Source organism: Megascapheus bottae, chromosome 18 (assembly GCF_031878675.1).
Source record: "Megascapheus bottae isolate mThoBot1 chromosome 18, mThoBot2.hap1, whole genome shotgun sequence".
Lineage (NCBI taxonomy): Eukaryota > Metazoa > Chordata > Mammalia > Rodentia > Geomyidae > Megascapheus > Megascapheus bottae.
In genome coordinates, this window is record NC_143526.1 from 40,093,848 (window position 1) to 40,113,288 (window position 19,441).

Consider the following 19,441-nt stretch of genomic DNA (forward strand, 5'->3'; position numbering starts at 1 on the left):
GTGGTGAACATGTATCTGGAACAAAGAATTCCTGAATGTGTTTCTTCTCTATGGACAGCTGTTTCCTAGTCAAAGGAACATGTAGGAGTATGGCTGAGGGTTTTCCTTTAGTATTCCCACACATCACATGGTAGTAAGTGTTTACAGTTCTAGAAGGTAAGAATGCCATGCTTTCCTGTCTCCATGTGTTTATTTGCCCCTCTAGTCCTCATCTCCCTTCTCTTGCTTTTTCCCCAAGTACAGTAGCCTGCAGAAGCCTTCATTCACTGTCCTAGGTTGGCCGTGAGGACCATAGGGATGAGTCTTTTGTTGTTTTTGTTGTTGTTGTGGGTCATAGGGCTTGAGCTTGGCCTGGGCGCTGTCCCTGAGCTCTTCAGCTCAAGGCTACCACCCTATCCTTGAGCCAAGCCCCACGTCCCTGTTTTCTAGTGGTGAATTGGAGATAAGAGTTTCAGGTCCTTTTGTGCCCAGGCTGGCTTTGAACCTTGATCCTCAGATCTCAGCCTCCTGAGTAGCTAAGATTACAGGCGTGAGCCACCGTGCCCGCTAGGCATGAGTCTTACACAGCCCTGTGCTCCAAATGCTCTGTTCCTTGACTGAATGTATGAGGGAGTATATCAAACCACACCTCTCCCATCCTCATAGTGCCTCCATAATTGAACAAGGAACAGGAATTTTGGAAGGCCTTGACTCAGACTACTGTGCTTTTTTATTTATTTTTTTCTTTTTGCCAGTCCTGGGGCTTGAGCTCAGGTCCTGAGCACTGGCCAGAGCTCTACCACTTGAGCCACAGCACCACTTCTGGCTTTTTCTATGTATGTGGTAGTGGGGAATTGAACCTGGGTCTTGGTGTGTGATAGGCAAGCACTCTACCATTCAGCCAAACTCCTGGCTCCTGTTCTTTCTTACTATTAGTATTTGACTTTGATCCTCAAGGCCACTTTATGGGTCAGGTAAGAGGAAGAGGGGTGGACTAAAAGATTCCTTGCCAGCTGAGTTACTCCCCTTTCCAAAGAGAAGCTTTCTTACAAGGCAGCGGCACCCAAGAGCTTGCACTCACCTTCATTGGCTAGAATGTGGTTACAGGCACGCTGTTCTACAAGGAACACTGGGAGGGGAAAGCAATTTTTTTTTTTTTTCCAAAACAAAGTCTCTGTTAGTAAGAAAAACTAGCTGTGACCTTGGTAGTTTTCAGTGCCTGGTCCAGCCTGGTTCTCCTAGCTGAACCTGCTCATGGTAAGCTTACTAGATGTGGGTAGCGGTGAAGCAGCAGTGGTACCTGCTGACTGCACCCAGGAACCAACGTGGCCACTGTTTGTCTTCTCTTTCACCTTTCAAGTAGTAAATTGATTTGGTGATCATTTTTTATAGCATGCTTGGATCTTAAACCTTGCAGATTCATTTGTGCTTGGCAGGGCATCCAACCCCTCCTGAGAACTTGTGTGTCAGCAAGGGAAATAAATGGTTTACTGGATAGAGCTCTGCTGCTTGCTGCTTAAGGATTCTCCTCTGTTGGGCCTGGTCCTCAGCAGCAAACCCCTTTTAGGAGTAGGGCTTCCTGATCTTACCCCTTTCCTGGCCTAGGAATATAGTCTGTGGAGATTGGTTCCAGGATCCTCACAGATACCAAAATCCTCTTGTATACTTGTGTGTGTGTGTGTGTGTGTGTGTGTGTGAGAGAGAGAGAGAGAGAGAGAGAGAGAGAGAGAGAGAGAGAGAGAGAGAGAGAGAGAGAGAGAGGAGAGAGAGAGAGAACGAACTTAGCCTCAAGGTTGTTCAACCTGCTTGCTTAACTGGCAACTCTACCACTTGAGCCATAACTCCAGCCCAGCTTTTTTTGCTGGTTATTGTGGAAATGGGGTATTGTCTACTTTTCTGTCCACAGGCTTTCCCAGAAGTAAGTAGCTTATAGTCTTAGCTACTTAGGAGGCCAAGATCTAAGATGGTAGTTTGAAGCCAGCCGTGGTAGGAAAATACTTAAGACTATTATCTCCAGTAAACCACCAAAAGCCGGAAGTGGAGTTGTGATACCTAGCAGGTTGCTTCAGTGGAAGAGGGATGGTGTCAGTGTGTGTGTAGGGGTTTGGGGGGGTGAGGCAGGGTTCCTGCCCTGTGCAGGAGGATTGACTTCTGCTGGTTCCAGCCCCCTGGGCCCCCGTTACCACATTGCTGGGTCAATAAAAGTCATATCTTTTTTGTTTTGTTTTTTATGAGCAGTCTCTCCGTTTATACATATTAGCAATTGATTCAAAGTTTTAGGCTGGGATTGTAACTCAGTAGTAAAGCACTCTTTACCAGGACTAAATTGCAAGAAGTAAGTAAATAAGTAAACAAATGAAGTTGCACTTCTTCTACTGAAGTGGTTACCATTTTACAGATCTATCCTGTTTACAATGTAGCGAATGCTCAACCTTTGAATTAGAATTTCAGGTTTTTAGGCTGTGGATAGCTCAGCAACAGGGCAGACATGTTGCTTACTCAATCAATGGTTAGGACATATATGTAAAAGGGCCATCTTTTGTCCTGCCAGGTGCAGAACAGTAAAAACCAGCTCTGCTTCTGGGTTGGAGGAGTGGGGAAGCTTTGGGCTAAGCAGCTGGGATTGAGGAAGGCAGAGGAGAAAGAATACAGGCCAGGGGTGTTGTTGTCTGCAGGTAGACCGCTGGCCAGTGAGAACAGTCTTCAGAACATAATGTACCATTTGCCTTCTGAGAGTAATTGAGGGACATTGACTTAACCAGCCCCTTCTCCCTTCCTTTCTTTCCTTGGAAATGCCCTGTGTGTTTGTGTGTTTGCATGTGCACAGGGAGCGAGGATGGAGCCCAGGAGGTGGTGAAGGATATCCTAGAAGATGTGGTCACCTCTGCTGTGAAAGGTGAGGACTCAAGGACACATGTCTGCCCCACTACTTCTACCACTGCCTGCCTGCCTGCCTCCCTGCACAGGGAGCTCCTGGCAACAGCCTGCCGCCACCTCCCATTCTGCACAGGATCTCTTAGTGATTGAGCTTCTTATTTGCTACGGTCTTGTCATGGTAGAATGCAGAGAGCTACTCCATGTGTCTCCCAGGTCAGGCCATTGGTCTCAGTCCTGAGATCCCCATCTGTGACTGCTTCAAGTTTCACTGCCCGCCAACTCCCTCCGCTTCCTGCTGTGGCTCCAGCACTATTACACTCACATAGCTCAATGTGTCTTTGATGAGATTTTCATTTTTGCTCCAAATCTCAAGTCAATGATTTCTCATTTTGATTTCACTGCCAATAAATCAATCATTGCATATGAAATTTTAAAAAATAATGGATTTTAATCAGCTTTTTTGCGGGGGAAGGAGGGATGCTATTGGGATTTGAACCTAAGAGCCTTTTATTTGCTAGGCTGGCATTCTATACTTGAGACACACATCCAGCTCTAATTTTTTGCTAGCTTTCCCCCGTTCCCCCAGACCAGGACTCAAACTCAGTATTTGATGCTTTACCATTTGAGCCATGTCTCCAATCCATTTTACTAGTTATTTTGGAAATGGAGTCTAGCAGACTTTTCTACCATTGAACTACCATTCTCCAGATTTCAGCCTCCTGAATAGCTAGGATCACAAGTGTGAGCTACTGGTGTCCAGTTGAGGCAGCATTTTTTTTAAATGAGTCAAATGAAATAGAGTACACGTGATCTAAGCACGTCAAATGTCTTGTTTCATAAAATGTGTTTTGATTATTTGTGGCCACGTGTCTCTACTAGGATATGAATTAAAATTTAATTTATTAAGGCAGTGATTTTTTGGGTCTATTAATTTGTGATGACTTTCATTTCAAGCAGCAGCAGAAAAACATGGACTGACAGAACCCGACAGGGTCTTAGGTGAGCTAGAGTGTCAGGAATGTGCTGGTCTCCCTGGGGTTGATGAAAATTCCCAGACCAACGGCATAGCGGACGACAGGCAGTCCTTGTCATCAGCGGATAATCTGGTATGTTGTCCACCATTTCCATTTGTTCTTGTATGCAGCTGATATATACTGTACATATGTCTGTGTATAAAATTTTTTTTTTTTTTTGCTCCCATGAACCAGTTTTTGTCCCCTTGTAGTTATGCCATCTCTTTAAATACATACAGGGCTGCATTCAACCTTGCAGGGCTGTGTGCTGTGAAGCTGTGACTTTCTTTGTTCACAGACCACTCTACGGGGATGTTCTCCCTATCAGCACATGCAGAGCCAACCAAATTGTAATGATTATGTAAATTCTGTGTGGATTGTTTAGTCTGTTTAACCAGTTCTCTTTTCACCAGTTCATAGTACATACCCTCACAGGTCCCTATATTTTTCTTGTGGATGAATTCCTTCAAGTTGTATCAATGAGTCAAGAGTGGGAAGCTCTGGGCTCTAGCTTAGAGGTAGAACTCGCTTGGTGCATGGGGCTGGGGTTCTGTTCTGAGCACTAAAAAAAACAACAAGGAAGAGGAAGAAAAAGAAAAAAAAAGCAGAAGAGAAGAAGGAAGAGTGAGAGGAAGGGGAAGGGGGAAGAGAGAGAGAGAGAGCGCATGCAGAGGGGAAAGGAAGAAAAGGAAGAGGTTGGAAACTTTTAAGGCTTTGGTCCCTGCACTGAAGTAGTGTTCCAGGAAGACAGCTACTTTCCCTTCTTCCATTAAAGGTACATTAATGAATGAACGCTTGGCTAGCCTGGTAGAGGAGAGTCCTGCCTCATTGCTGAGGTTGGGGTGCTCAAGTTTGTTGTGGAGTGCTTATTTATGGTTTATTCCTTTTTTTTTTGTCATTTGGAAGGAAACTTTCCATATTTTCTTAATGAATTCTTAGAATTTGTTTATTATGTTTGTATATACATTTTTTTTTTTTGGCCAGTCTGGGAGCTTGAACTCAGGCCTGAGCACTGTCCTTGGACTTTTTCCTCAAGGCTAGCACTCTGCCACTTGAGCCATGGCACCATTTCTGGCTTTTTCTATGTATGTGGTACCAAGGAATCAAACCTGGGTCTTGGTGCATGCTAGGCAAGCACTCTACCACCGGGCCAAATTCCGGGCCCCTATGTATACTTTTATATGTAGTTTTTTAGATGCCTATTGTTTGTTTGTTTTTCTCATTTATCCTTAAACAGTATTATAAATACCCTTTTTTGGGGGGAGGGGGAGGTCTGTCATGGGGCAGAGCCTGGGTACTGCCTCTGAGTGTTATTGCTCAAGGCTAGTGTTCTACCACTCTGAGCCACAGCTCTACTTCCAGTTTTCTTCTTTCTTTCTTTCTTTCTTTTTTTTTGCCAGTCTTGGGGCTTGAACTCAAGGCCTAAGAACTGTCCTTGGGCTTTCTCAAGGCTAGAGCTCTACTACTTGAGCCACAACACTACTTCTGGCTTTTTCTATATATGTGGTACTGAGGATTGGAACCTGGGCCTTTGTGTATGCTAGACAAGCACTCTACCACTAGGTCAAACTCCCAGCCCCATGCAGTGGCTGTATTTCTTGGCTTTGAAAGCATTCTTGTCCCATCTTAGGAGTCGGATGTGCAGGGACATCAGGTGGCTGCCAGGTTCTCTCACATTCTGCAGAAGGATGCCTTCCTGGTGTTCCGCTCCTTGTGCAAGCTGTCCATGAAGCCCCTTGGGGAAGGCCCCCCAGATCCAAAGTAAGCACCCAGTTGTTTGCATCATCTGTACCCCAGTGATGTCGTAGTATGTGGCTCTGGTTTCTTCCACCTCTGGTTAGTGAATGGTTCTGCAGCTTTCTAGTCTCCACAGTCCTTCCAGCCACTATGGTCCTTTCTCAGTGACTCTGTCTTTACTGTCCAGTTTGGCGTTTCTCTGTTTATGTGTTAAAAAGATGACCATTATATAGAACACATAGTTTCTACTTTACTGACTGTCCCAGTGTATGGCGGGACAGAATGCTTGCAAACCTCATGGATAAAGATTTAACCCCACATTAACCCAGGAATCCCATGTTTCTGTGTCCGAACAAACTAGCTCAGGGATATCAGCCTGTGAAGGCGGGAGCATGGACAATGAGTTCCCATCCAGGCACTTGAGAGCAGCTCCAAGGCTTGTGTGAGTGTCTGAGCCTCTTAGGAAAACTAGGAAGATGGAAAATCACCCTGCAGGGTTTATTAAATGGAGTGAGCTGGCTGTGGTCCAGAGCACTGGGCCTTGCACAGAGACTGGACCTAGTCACATCGTCGTTACAGTCATAGTCCTCCCTGAGCATCCTCAACTCATCTACCCAGCACTACCAGTCCATTAGCAAGTCAGTATGTTCCATGCTTCCCCCACCCCCGCTCTTCTACTTCCTCCCTCCCTCCCCTCCTAACTCCTTGTTTTGTATTTGTATTTTTGAAGTCAGGTTCTTGGTTTTTTGTTTGTTTGTTTTGTTTTGCTTTGTTTTTGTGGGTCATGGGGTTTGAATTCAGCCTGAGCACTGTCCCTGAGCTCTTCAGCTCAAGGCTACCACCCTACCCTTGAGCCAAGCCCTACTTTCCGTTTTCTAGAGGTTAATTGGAAATAAGAGTCTCAGGTCCTTTTGTGCCCAAGCTGGCTTTGAACCTTGATCCTCAGATCTCAGCCTCCTGAGTAGCTAGAATTACAGGCCACTGCGCCTTGGCCAAGTTTTTGCTTTGTATCCCAGGTTGCCTAGAACTCAGGATCCTCCTGAGTTTCAGCCTCCCAAATGCTAAGATCCTTGGTCATTCCTGAAGTCAAGAATGCTAGTCTTAAATGAAAAAGCTCAGGGATAGCATGTAGTCCCTGAATTCGAGCCCCAGGATTGGCACCAAATACACACACACACACACACACACACACACACACACACACACACAGTTTAAGCAGAAAAGGAAGAATGTACTGCTAAAAACAAAAAGCAGCACACTGCTTTGTACTTTTTGGACTAGCATTGTCGTCATTTCTGTTCTTCACAGGTCCCATGAGCTTCGCTCCAAGGTAGTCTCCCTGCAGCTGCTTCTGTCCGTGTTGCAGAATGCTGGCCCAGTCTTCAGGACCCATGAGATGTTCATCAATGCCATCAAGCAGTACCTCTGTGTGGCCTTGTCCAAGAACGGTGTCTCCTCGGTGCCTGATGTCTTCGAACTCTCTCTTGCCATCTTCCTTACTCTCCTTTCAAACTTTAAAATGCATCTGAAAATGCAAATTGAGGTATGGACTCCACATTAGTTTTTTTACGTGATGGCATTCATATCAGATGGGAAAATTTCTTGTGCTCTAATCTTCTGAACTAGTTACTCATGGTATTTGCTGGCAGCCCAGAGAGGAGTTATTTTATTTATTTGGTTTTGAGACAAGGTCCTACTGGGTAGCTCAGTTTGCCCTGGAACTCACAGTCCTCCTGCCTCAGCCACTCACGTGTTGGGAGGGATTACTGACAGATACCACCACACTCCAAAAAAGAAGAGGAATTTTTGAATGAGTAATGCAGTACCTTTTCATAAAAGTCCTGGCCCCAAGTCTCACACTTTTCCAATTTCAAGGTTTACATACCTGGTGTGGCCCACCCTGCCAGCTGTTCTGATGAGCCAGGATCCCCTATACTCTTCTGCAATGGAAGACCCCTTCCTCTTCTGCCTAGGCTGCTTCACCTGCAGAACCTGCCTGGTCTCTAAGGACTCTAGATTTTGATTACTTTGTTCCCTTTGTGTCTTTGTGTCATATAGGTCTTCTTCAAAGAGATTTTCCTGAACATTTTAGAAACATCTACAAGTTCTTTTGAGCACAGATGGATGGTCATCCAGACTCTGACAAGGATTTGTGCAGGTACACGTCAGTCTGAGGGCATTCATCCACTGGACATGCACAGAACACTTTGATGCTCCCATCTGCCAAAGCCAAATGCTTACGTGATGAAATGTGGGGAAAATCATGTTCCAAAGGCTATTTCTTATCTAATGAAAAGTCCTGTCATACTATCCTCTTTTAGAGCATGGCTGGCTCAGGCCAATTTGCTGGGGCTTTGGGTGTTAGCAATCAGAAAGCTTAATCCTGACAAACTAGGACACTTAGTCACCGCTGCTTGCAAGCTGGGTGCTGTGGACTAATCTCAGGCTCTAAGAATCTAAGCTATGTGCTGAGGTAAATTTGTACAAACTTGTCATCATACCCAGGCCTGTGAGGTATAGGGGCTTCAGCCATGCCCAACCTATTGGCCTCTTTGATGAGAAGACTGGGACTTGGTCAGATGGGGTGAATGCCTAGGACTTCAGTGACTACAGACACAGGCCTGACAGCAGCCCTTCCCCCTTCTGACTAAGGTGTAGCCACATGGGTTGGGAGTTCCCTGAGAAAGCTTTGTTAGCAGAGAAATCCTGTTTAATAATGAAAAACTGTTATTCTCTGGTCTGTATTTCTAATACTTGATTTCTTCCCCCCCATCTCCCAAGATGCCCAGTGTGTGGTGGACATTTATGTCAACTATGACTGTGATCTAAATGCTGCTAACATTTTTGAACGCCTTGTGAACGATTTATCAAAAATTGCCCAGGGAAGGAGTGGCCATGAGCTGGGAATGACCCCTCTGCAGGTGAATGACCCCTCTGCTGTAAGACACTGGGTTGTATTTGAAGTAGTTTCTGTCGAGTGCTGACACTCACAAGTGCCATCCCTGGTCTGAGTACAACAGTGAACAAAGCAGTGAACTCAGTTCTCCCCATGACTTGTCACAGGGCCAGCAGCACTGTGGATGCAGTGTGCTGGCAGTGACACCTGGGACTCTGAACTCATCAAGTGCATCGCTCAAGGAGAGGATGCTACAGAGACCTGCAAGGAGCCAGGTCCTCCTCGATCACTTTCCAGTCTCCCATATGTTGGGAGACTGCCTAATTACTATAGTACCTAGGAGGAAAAGGAGGGTCGGGAGTCATGGAACTGTACCACTTGTGTTAGCCATTCCTTGAGATCCATCCTTAATGTGATGGCTGACATCTTCCCTGGATCCCTTAGGAGCCTAGTGTGAGCCTGCTCTTGGTTGATGATGGTTTTTCTGTGCATGTCACTTTTGGCCTTTAGGAGCTTAGTCTGAGGAAGAAAGGCCTAGAGTGCCTCGTGTCCATTCTCAAGTGCATGGTGGAGTGGAGTAAAGACCTCTACGTGAACCCTAACCACCAGACTAGCATTGGTGAGTAGCTCTGCTGACCGTCCCTTCAGAGCAGCTGGGAAGTGGTGTCTTGGAATAGAGCCAAACAGTTATGTTTGCTAATAAATACCTACAGTATTTTAAAGGTTCTGTTGATTTTTAAAAATATATATTTATATTTTATATATTATACATATATATAATTAATTTCTTTGGACTTATTGGGCCCAAAACTAATCCAATGTGTGTGCTTTTACTAGCTACACTTCCAGCCCTGATTTTTACTGGTTATTTTTCAGGTAGAGTCTTAACTTCCTGCCTAGCATGCACCTATGTCAGGCTCCCTGGTAGCTAAGATTACAGGTGCATGCTACCACATCCAGTTTTTCATTGAGAAGGGGTCTCATGAGCTCCTTTCTGCTTGGGGTGATCTCGAGCCTGAACTCCAGTGGTCTCAACCTCCCAAGTAGCTAGGATTATATGATGTATGCATCACTGGCTCCCAGCTAAGGTTTTGCCTTTTAATCTGGAATGTTAAGGGAAGTTATTGCTCCAACATTTTTAGTATTTTATCTTCCTTTCATTGGTTTGAGGTACCATCTTTATGATATCCCACATTTTTTTTGCTTCCAAACTTTCTATTCTGCTCAACTGATGTGTATATCTGGCATGAAGACCACATTTTTCAGTTGATCAGTTTTATAAAAATGTTGGGTACTTGCTAGGACAAGTCCTGCTTATTGTCCTCAGGTGTCTGTTCTTACATTTTTCACTCTGATGTGAGGTTTAGAACTAGTCTCTTAAGTTCCATGAAAAACAAAGTTTCTGAGAGATGTTAAATATGTATCTGCTCTCTTCTGAGGTTTTCTTAGAGCATAGCCTTGCAACTGTCGAAGGTCTGGGCACGAACTGTGATGCTAGAGCTCACTTGGCCATGTCTGTGTCTTATTTGGCCTCCTTTGTGTTTATGTCACTGCAGGTCAGGAGAGGCTCACAGATCAGGAAATGGGGGATGGGAAAGGCCTGGACATGGCAAGGCGCTGCAGTGTGACATCCATGGAGTCCACCGTGTCCTCGGGTACCCAGACGACCGTTCAGGATGATCCGGAGCAGTTTGAGGTCATCAAGCAGCAAAAGGAAATCATCGAACATGGCATTGAGCTGTGAGTGGGCCGCTGCTCGGAGAGCTCTCAGGACCCTGGGAATCTGACACTGACCTGTCAGGGAAATGTCTGCAGCAGGCCAGTGCACAGGGCATTGTAGCCAGGCTTGAGGGAGCAGGCCAGGGATGGTACCCGCATGTGAGAAGAAAACCTTTATACCTGTGGGTGGCTTTCCTTTTCTGATGACAGAAGTTAAGCCAGTGCAGAAAGTATGAATCAGAAATGTGAAACTGACCCATAAACTCACTTCCTGGATGAAATCACCATTAAAAACATTTTTTTATCTGTATGTTATAAAAACCCTCAACATGCAGAAAAATATTCCTGCTGCTTGCCTTAGCTATGCATATTTTTGAGCCATTTATAATTTGTAGCCTTCATGCAACACAAGGACATTGGCCATGTAGCCATGGCATCTTCATAATCATCAGCATCTCTTTTCATCATCATAATCTAATACCAGGCTAGCTTTTGAATGATGATAGTAATATCATTTGTTTATCCATTCATTTAACTTACTGTTACTAGGGTTTTAAATCTACGGCCTCTCACCTGCTAGGTAAGCTGTCTATTTCTTGAACCAGGCCTTATGCTTTCAGTTTGTTTTTCGATAGGATTTCAGGATACCTTTGCCTGGAACAGCCCTTGGGCCTCTATCCTCTACTTCTGCCTCCTGAGTCTTTGAGGTTACAGGCAGTCACCACCCACATCAGGCTCACTTCATTTTAAAAGTTGAAGTCACATATTAATAGAGGTGGTGTTCTCACCTCTTTCTCCCCCTCCCTACCGGGCACTCTGTTCTCCCCATGGAAGTTAAAGTGATCTTTTATAAAAGCAGAAATCAAACCCCATGCTAATGATTCCTGCCTATAATCCTAGCTACTCAGGAGGCTAAGATCTGAGGATTGAGGTTCATAGCCAGTTGGGGCAAAAAAGTCTGAGACTCTTATTTCCAATTTACCACCAAAGAATCTGGAAGTAGAGCTGTAATTCAAGTGGAGTGCTAGCCTTTAGCACAAAAGCTTGGAGACAGCACGCAGGACTGGCAAAAAAAAAAACAAACCCAAAAACAAAACAAAAAAAACCCCAAAAAACGAAACACAGCAATCAGGCTGCCTTCATCCTGCCTAAAAGGATTACAGATTTTCTGTTCTGTAATAGGACCTGGCCCAGCCTTCCTCGCTGACCCCAGATGTCAGGTCCCTGAGTCACAGCAGTGTTTTCAGTCCCCTGAACATCGTTGACTGCGGCAGGGAGCTCTCTCCTTCCCCCGTGAGGCTCTTAGCTCCTTTCATTCCCAACTTCCTCCAAGAGGCCTTCCATAAGCACATCATCTCTGACCTTGTCCACGTTTGTGTCTTCATGGTCCTGCTCATTCTGGGCTGGGTGGTGGATGGCCAAGTATGCCTTGGGTGCCTTTGCTTTCCTTCAACAGGAAATACAAAGTCACAGGAACCATGTATTTCTCAAGTAAAGGAAATCCAAAGCAGACATCTGAGGCCATCAGGGTGTGTCTTACACATATGAGGAACTCAGCTTCCATTTATCTGTGTGCTCTACCACTACAAGCCCATCATTTTCATGCTCAGGACTGCCTCGTGGTTAGGTTAATTGCTTTGAAGTACTAGCCAGTACATGTTTATTCTAGAGAAGAAAAGAGGAAGGGCAAAAAGAGCACACACTTACCTGAGGCAGCCTTGGTTAAGAATCTCTCCTGAAGCCAGGAAGTGGCTCACACCTGTAATTAGTTACTCAGGAGGCTGAGATCTGAGGATCACGGTTCAAAGCCAGCCCAGGCACTAAAGAACATGAGACTCTTATCTCCAGTTAACCACTAGAAAAATGGGAAGTGATACTGTGGCTTAAGAGCAGTAGTCTTGAACTGAAGTACTCAGGGACAATGCCCAGGTATAGGAGTACAGCGGTAGCCTTGAACTGAAGAGCTCAGGGACAGCGACCAGGCATAGAGTTCTAGCCCCATGACTGACAAAGGCAAAGAAAGAATCCTTTCTGTACTTGCCTATGCCATTCTAGTCATGGTTGTACTTGCCAGGTAGGGAAGCATAGTTTCTTTTGTTTTGGTTTTGGTTTTTAATTTTTTATTTATTGTCTGTCTTGGGACTTGAATTCTGGGCCTGGTGCTGTTCCTGAGCTCTGCAGATCAAGGCTACCGCCCTACCCCTTCCTACCCCTTGACCTGGGCATTGTCCCTAAGCCCTTGAGCTCAAGGCTGCCACCCTACCCCTTGAGCCACAGCGTTACTTCCTATTTTCTGGTGATTAATTGGAGATAAGAATCTCTTGGGGGAAAAAAAAAAGTCTCATTGGCTTTGTAGTGCCCAAACCCGGCTGTCTTTGAACCTCGATCTTCAGATCTCAGCCTCCTGAATAGCTACGATTACAGGCGTGAGCCATGGTGCCCAGCTGGGAAGCATAGTTTTTATTCCAATGACTGCTTGTCCAGTAGAGCATCTGGGAGAATGGATGGGGTGACAACCAGCAGTCTCTGCTGACCAGAAACTGAAGGTGGAACTGAGAAGAACTTAAGTGAATGGATTGTTCACAGTGTCATCACAATTTACCTTAAATATCAGCTCTATGTAGGCTCAGATTCTGAATTCACCATCTTTGTTCCTTCCCTTGAAATAGCTTCAACAAGAAACCCAAGAGGGGGATCCAGTTTCTCCAGGAGCAGGGCATGCTGGGAGCATCAGCTGAGGACATTGCTCAGTTTCTGCAACAGGAGGAGCGCCTTGATTCTGTAAGTGAGGGACTGGCGCTGCCCTTAGGCGGCTCTCAGGTCATTCATTGTGAGGGCTCCCTGGCCAGTGCCTCCAGATAAACAGAGCCTGAGTTTGGCCCTAGTTTGTCCCCTGCCTGTCCTGCTTTCCAGTGTTACAAAGAATGTGCTTGCACATTTGGTTTTTCTCAGCTGTTAGAAATGCAGCTCCCTCCTAAGCCAGTCTATCATCTCCTCCGTTTTTTACTTCTTTTTTAAAGGCTGGTCCTGTGACTTGAACTCAGGGCCTGGTTCTTGTCCCTTAGCTTTTTTCTTTTTGCTCATGGCTGGTGCTCTGTCATTTGAGCTACAGCTCTACTTCCAGCTGTACTGGCTCATTGGAGGTAAGAATCTCATGGACTTTCCTTCCTGGCAAGTCTTTGAACCATGATCCTCAGATCTGGGCCTCCAGAGTAGCTACAATTACAGGTGGGAGCCACTGGGACCTGGCTGTCCCCTTCATATTTGATCTTTCTGTGTCGCTCCTCTACCTCCTTGGTAGAACATTCTGTGTCCAAAATGGGCAGGGTGGGCAGCTTCCCTTGTGCACCTGATGTGGGCAGTCAGGGACAGAGTGTTCTGAGTACCTCTTGATGGGGTCTCTGCCGTGGGACCCTGTGGACAATTTCTAGATGTGAGTGTGCATGTTTCAGACCCAAGTGGGCGATTTTCTGGGAGATGGCATCAGGTTCAACAAGGAGGTGATGTATGCCTACGTGGACCAACTGGACTTCTGTGAGAAGGAGTTTGTCTCAGCACTCAGGACATTCCTGGAAGGTTTCCGTCTTCCTGGGGAGGCCCAGAAGATTGACCGCTTAATGGAGAAGTTTGCTGCAAGATACATAGAGTGCAACCAAGGGTGAGTGTACTGCTGACCTCTCACAGCACAAATCTGATTGAATGCATCTAAAATGAGCAACTAAAATTTCTGTTCACTAGGCAACTGGCTCTGTGCTAAGGATTTATATTACCTAAGACTTGACAAAACCATTTGTATCTCCATTCTACCTACTTAACCAGAGAGGTTAAGTAACTTGCCTAAGATCACACAGCTAGAAGTCACGCTGTTACTATGGAAGAATAATTTCATAGACTTAAGAGAAAGTTAAGCACCTCTTTCCTAATAAATTATAGCTCCTTGCCCAATCTGGTTCTGCACACTTATAGTCCCAGCACACAAGAGGCAGAAATAAAAGGATAATTAGTTCAAGGCCAACATGGGCTCCGCAGTGAGCTACACATAGAAAGGCTACCTCAAAAAGCCAAAAACAGTGATAGGGGGTTGCCCACTACATATAAAGCTTAGAGCTGTAAAAAAAAAAAAAGTACCACTTTCTGATTTAATGTATAGCCTAGGTCTTAAGGACTTTGGTTTCCCTCTGATTACATATTGAATAATAGACTAGAAATGGCTATCTTAATAAAACTATTAAAATGCATAATTTCAACCCGGTGTGGTGGCTCACGCCTGTAATCCTAGCTACTCAGCAGGCTGAGATCTGAGGATTAAGGTTCAAAGCCAGTCCAGGCACTAAAGACCATGGAACTCTTCTCTCCATTTAACCACTAGAAAACAGAAAGTGGCACTGTGGCTCAAGAGGTAGGGTGGTAGCCTTGAGGTAAAGAGCTCAGGGACAGTACCCCAGGTCCAGAGTTCAAGCCCCACGACCAAAAAAAAAGCATAATTTTATCTTGCTTTTTATTTTGTGGTTTTGTTTTGTGAGATACAGTCTTGATGTGTGCCCCAGTCTAGCCTTGAACTCAAGATTTTTGCAAAGTCTCCCCCTCCCAAGTGCTGAGCTTGCCAGGTACCAGTGGCTCACGCCTGTAATCCTAAACTAGTCAGGAGGCTGAGATCTTAGGATCGCAGTTCAAAGCCAGCCCCTGCATGAAAGTATGTGAGACTCCTATCTCCAGTAAACCACCAGAAAACCAGAAGTGGCAGAGTGCTAGCCTTGAGCTGAAGAGCTCAGGGACAGTGTCTAGGCCCAGAGTTTAAGCCCCACAACCAGCAAAACAAAACAAAAACAAAGTGCTGAGATTTCAAGCTGCACAATCTTCACCTTGTGCTTGCCATGTGCACATGAATGTGTGCACGCACGTATGCCATACTAAGGCTTGTGCTGAGGGCCTGGGTGCTGAAGGCTAGTGCTCTACCACTTGAGCCACTTTTCCATTTTCAGCTTTTTGGTAATTAATTGGGGATGAGTCTCATGTACTTTCCTTCCTTGGCTGGCTTTCACATCTTCTCACCTGCCTCTCTCTAGCTGTGGTCCAAGTGTTTCCAAGAAGCCTCAGATCTATTACGCTGCAGCTAATAGATAACAGCCCAGGTTTTTGATTAGCATTCAGTGATGGAGAGGGCAGAAGATGCGAATGCCCCTGGCTGAGCATCCCATGCAGCTAGGAGTCTGCTCTCAGTGACCTGCATCTGGAATCTTCTCTTCCAGGCAAACTCTGTTTGCGAGTGCTGACACTGCGTATGTCCTGGCGTACTCCATTATCATGCTAACCACAGACCTGCACAGCCCACAGGTAAAGCCCACTTGGGATTCCTGCACTCTCCCAGCTGTACAGGAGCTGGATTTGAACACTTGGAAATTGTTTTAATTGTAATGGAATCTTTTAAATTTTTCAGGTAAAAAATAAAATGACAAAAGAGCAGTATATTAAAATGAACCGGGGCATCAATGATAGTAAAGATTTGCCGGAGGAATATCTGTCCAGCATCTACGAGGAGATCGAAGGCAAGAAAATCGCCATGAAGGAAACTAAAGAGCACTCTATAGCAACGAAGTCTACGAAGCACAGTAAGGTCCAGCCCAAATGGGTCCATTAAGTCTAGCATTAGAGTGTATCAGAATGCATGATTAATGATGCTGTTGGTAAATGTGATTTGCATATCTAGGTATCTGAATAAGAATGATTAATTATGCTTATGTTAATTCTTTTATGATATGACTACTTTTCTCAATTTGTGATCAGGAACCAGAGGAATTTAAAATAGGTAATCTAAAAACTAAATTACCTTCTTAAAATCTCACTTAAATTCAAGTGGTGATTCTGCCAACCTTGATTATAGCTCCCGTAATTATTCCTGTATAGCTGTCAGTAAGGGAGAGTCACTGGGTGCTTGCTGTGCTTTGGACACTTAGCTTGTTAGCTTATTAGCTATATGACCTTTCTGCCTCATTTTTCTGGTGTGAGAAGTGATGAGCATATTTTAACAGGCTCCTAACGTGTTTGGAGGAGTTGTGAGTTGATGGTTGTGAGCCTTTTGAAGCAGTTCTAGGCACTTGGCAGACACTCTGTGAGTACTAGCCGCCTGGCTCTTACTTCCTTGTAGATGTGGCTAGTGAAAAGCAGAGGCGGCTGCTGTACAATTTGGAGATGGAGCAAATGGCTAAAACAGCCAAAGCTCTGATGGAGGCCGTGAGCCATGCCAAAGCCCCATTCACAAGTGCCACCCATTTGGACCATGTCCGGCCAATGTTCAAAGTGAGTATCGTGGATTGGAATGTGTGGCTAGACCCGATTCCCAGCAGGGCAGGTAATCAGCAAGTTCCCAGAAGAAGAGCCAAGGTAAAGGGAAAGGCCATCCGAAAAGTGGTCAAATCAGAGTTGGTATAAGGGCTTCTAGGGGATTGAATGAATTAGTAATTGCTAGGGCAAATATATAAAAAGACAAAAAGAGGATACTCTTAGGGGAGGAACAGAAAATCTCAATGACTCTGTGCTTCCGATCATATAAAATAATATTTATTGAAATGAAAAAGAAATACATGTATATAAAAACAAATTGGGTTAGTTGTCACCTGCCTGTAGTCCCAGCATTTGGAGGCTAAGATCACAAGTCCTAGGCCAGTCTGTGTCCAAAACGAAGGAGGAAAGAACAGTTTCCTTATGCCGTTTCACCTCGGTAGTCTTAGGGTTAGTTTACCAGGTGAGATTAGATAGTAGAAGCAAAAGTCAATAACTGAAGGCTATTTGGGAGGTGATACTGGAATTTAAACTCAGGACCCAGCATTTGCTGGGCAGGAGTTCTACCACTTGAGCCATGCCACCATCCCTTTCGTACTTCAGCTATTTTTCAGGTAGTATCTAATTTTTTTTTCTTTGTGGGTCATGAATTTTGAACTCGGCCTGGGCACTATCCCTGAGCTCTTCAGCTCGAGGCTGCTGCCCTACCCCTGGGTCTGGACATTGTCCCTGAGCTTTTCAGCTCAAGGCTACTACCGCCCAGCCTCCCGAGTAGCTAGGAGTATAGGCATGAGCCACTGCTCCTGGCCGGCATCTCATAATTTTGCCCGAGGCTAGCCTGAGATTGTGATCCTTTTACCTATGACAGACCTCTTACATAGTTGTGATCACAGGTATAAACCATATGTCCAACTTTTTTGTTTGGATAGAGCCACAATAACTTTTGTCAGAGTTGGCTTCAACCCACTGTCCTCATGATCTCTATATCTTTAGTGGCTGGAATTATAGCCATGAACCATTGCACATAGCCTAAAGCCTCTATTTTATACTTTTAACACATTGTTTTTCTCTAAGCTGTTATTTTTGTTGTTGTTGTTGTTTTTTGCCAGTCCTGGGCTTAAGCTCAGGGTCTGAGCACTGTCCTTGGATTTTTCTCAAGGCTAGAACTCTACCACTTGAACCTTAGCACCACTTCCAGCTTTTTCTAAGTATGTGGTACCGAGGAATTGAACCCGGGTCTTCATGCATGCTAGGCAAGCACTCTACCACTAGGCCAAACTCTCGGCCCTGACCTGTTGTTTTTGTTGGTAACTCTGGGCCTAGATGTTGTCCCTGAGCTCTTCAGCTCAAAGCTACCGCCCTACTCTTGGAGCCACAGCACCACTTCTGGTTTTCTAGTGGTTAATTGGAGATAAGAGTCTGGAGTTCTTTAGTGCCATGGCTGGACCCAAAAAATAAAAAAACAAAAAAGACCTTTGATTGATGAGTGATGTCTGCCATAAGCACGGGCTGATGTAGAAATGGCACGGCAGCTACCAGTAACCACACTTCCTTTGTACGTTCAGTGCATAACATGTTTACAGTGATTGCTTTGACCAATTTCAGAGGGACTGTTTATATAGTGAGCAGAACAGATTGAGATTTAGGTAGCAGTCAACTTGGAATCCTGGCTGTTTCCCTAGCCAACAGTGTATCTCTAAGTGTGCTTTTCCCTGCTGGAATTCTGGCATTGCTGAAGCCTGCCTTCCTTGCTAGCTGGTATGGACACCATTGCTGGCAGCGTATAGCATTGGGCTACAGAACTGTGACGACACTGAAGTGGCTTCCTTGTGTCTGGAAGGCATCCGATGCGCCATCCGAATCGCCTGCATCTTCTCAATGCAGGTGAGTGTACGAGAACATAGTCCCTACTGCTGGCTTGTCGTCGTCTTCCTCTTCCTCCTCCTTGTCCTCCTCCTCCTTCTCCTTCTTTTTTTTTGGTCGGCTCAGGGTGCTGTCCCTGAGCTCTTCAGCTCAAGGCTACCACTCTACCACTTGAGCCACAACACTACCTCCAGTTTTCTGGTGGCTAATTGGAGGTAACAGTCTCATGGACTTTCGTGCCCAAGCTAGCTTCGAACCATGATCCTCAGATCTCAGCCTCCTGAGTAGGTAGGATTATAGGTATGAACCATTGGCACAAGACCTCTGGCGCCTATTCTTTTAGATTTGTCAAAATTTAGAACTATAAAAAATGCCTAGTTAATCAAGTGTCCAGCAGACTTCTTACTCTTTCCCACTGAGAAGAAACCCATGGCTTTGTGCTGTTAATGGACTCATTTGGGGAAAATTGCATTTGAAGTTTCTTTAAAGGGAAGTAGGGCTCAAGCCATTTTCTCAGATTTCTCAAATCAGTTTTCTCAAAACTCATTTTTGCCCACCTGCCTGACTTAGCTGCCTTACTGCTTCAATTATTTTTTTCCTAACTGGGAATGGGGAGCAGAGATCTGGGGTGTGATTAGCAGTTCAAGTCTGGCTCCATTTACAACATCCTGACAGTGTTTTTTTCTTCTAAAATCCATTTTTGTCATTTACTTACTATCCTTCTCTGAAAAAACAAATACATGAATACAAAATTAGCAAGTCTATACACTTGTTTTGAATATTGAAAAATTTAACAAATTACCAGACATTGGAGGCTCACTCTTGGAATCCTAGCTACACAGGAGTATGAGATCTGAGGATTGTAGTTTAAAGGCACCCAGAGTAGGAACATCTATGAGACCTTCATCTCCAATTAACTACAAGAAAGTTGGGGGTCTAGGAGTTTGGCCTAGTGGTAGAATGCTTGCCTAGCATGCACGAAGACCCAGGTTCAATTCCTCGGTACCACATATGTCGAAAAGCCGGAAGTGGTGCTGTAGCTCAAGTGGTAGAGCTCTGGCCTTGAGGAAAGCCCGAG

At 45.1% G+C, this 19,441-nt stretch overlaps 1 protein-coding gene across 3 annotated transcripts in view; it reads left to right on the forward strand.

Moving 5' to 3' along the window:
* Arfgef2 (ARF guanine nucleotide exchange factor 2) overlaps window positions 1-19,441 on the forward strand; it is a 73,182-nt gene that overhangs the window by 27,179 nt on the left and 26,562 nt on the right. For 2 of the 3 annotated variants that reach the window (XM_090352494.1, XM_090352496.1), the window contains exons 7-20: window positions 2,807-2,875; window positions 3,814-3,962; window positions 5,500-5,630; window positions 6,915-7,149; window positions 7,665-7,764; window positions 8,388-8,527; window positions 9,013-9,121; window positions 10,059-10,242; window positions 12,891-13,002; window positions 13,674-13,879; window positions 15,471-15,555; window positions 15,659-15,830; window positions 16,367-16,518; window positions 18,256-18,384. In XM_090352494.1, the coding sequence (XP_090208620.1) occupies window positions 2,807-2,875; window positions 3,814-3,962; window positions 5,500-5,630; window positions 6,915-7,149; window positions 7,665-7,764; window positions 8,388-8,527; window positions 9,013-9,121; window positions 10,059-10,242; window positions 12,891-13,002; window positions 13,674-13,879; window positions 15,471-15,555; window positions 15,659-15,830; window positions 16,367-16,518; window positions 18,256-18,384 (1,973 nt within the window). Of the gene's footprint in view, window positions 1-2,806; window positions 2,876-3,810; window positions 3,963-5,499; window positions 5,631-6,914; window positions 7,150-7,664; window positions 7,765-8,387; window positions 8,528-9,012; window positions 9,122-10,058; window positions 10,243-12,890; window positions 13,003-13,673; window positions 13,880-15,470; window positions 15,556-15,658; window positions 15,831-16,366; window positions 16,519-18,255; window positions 18,385-19,441 lie in introns of all 3 variants that reach the window. The other variant, XM_090352495.1, reaches the window with a different exon arrangement.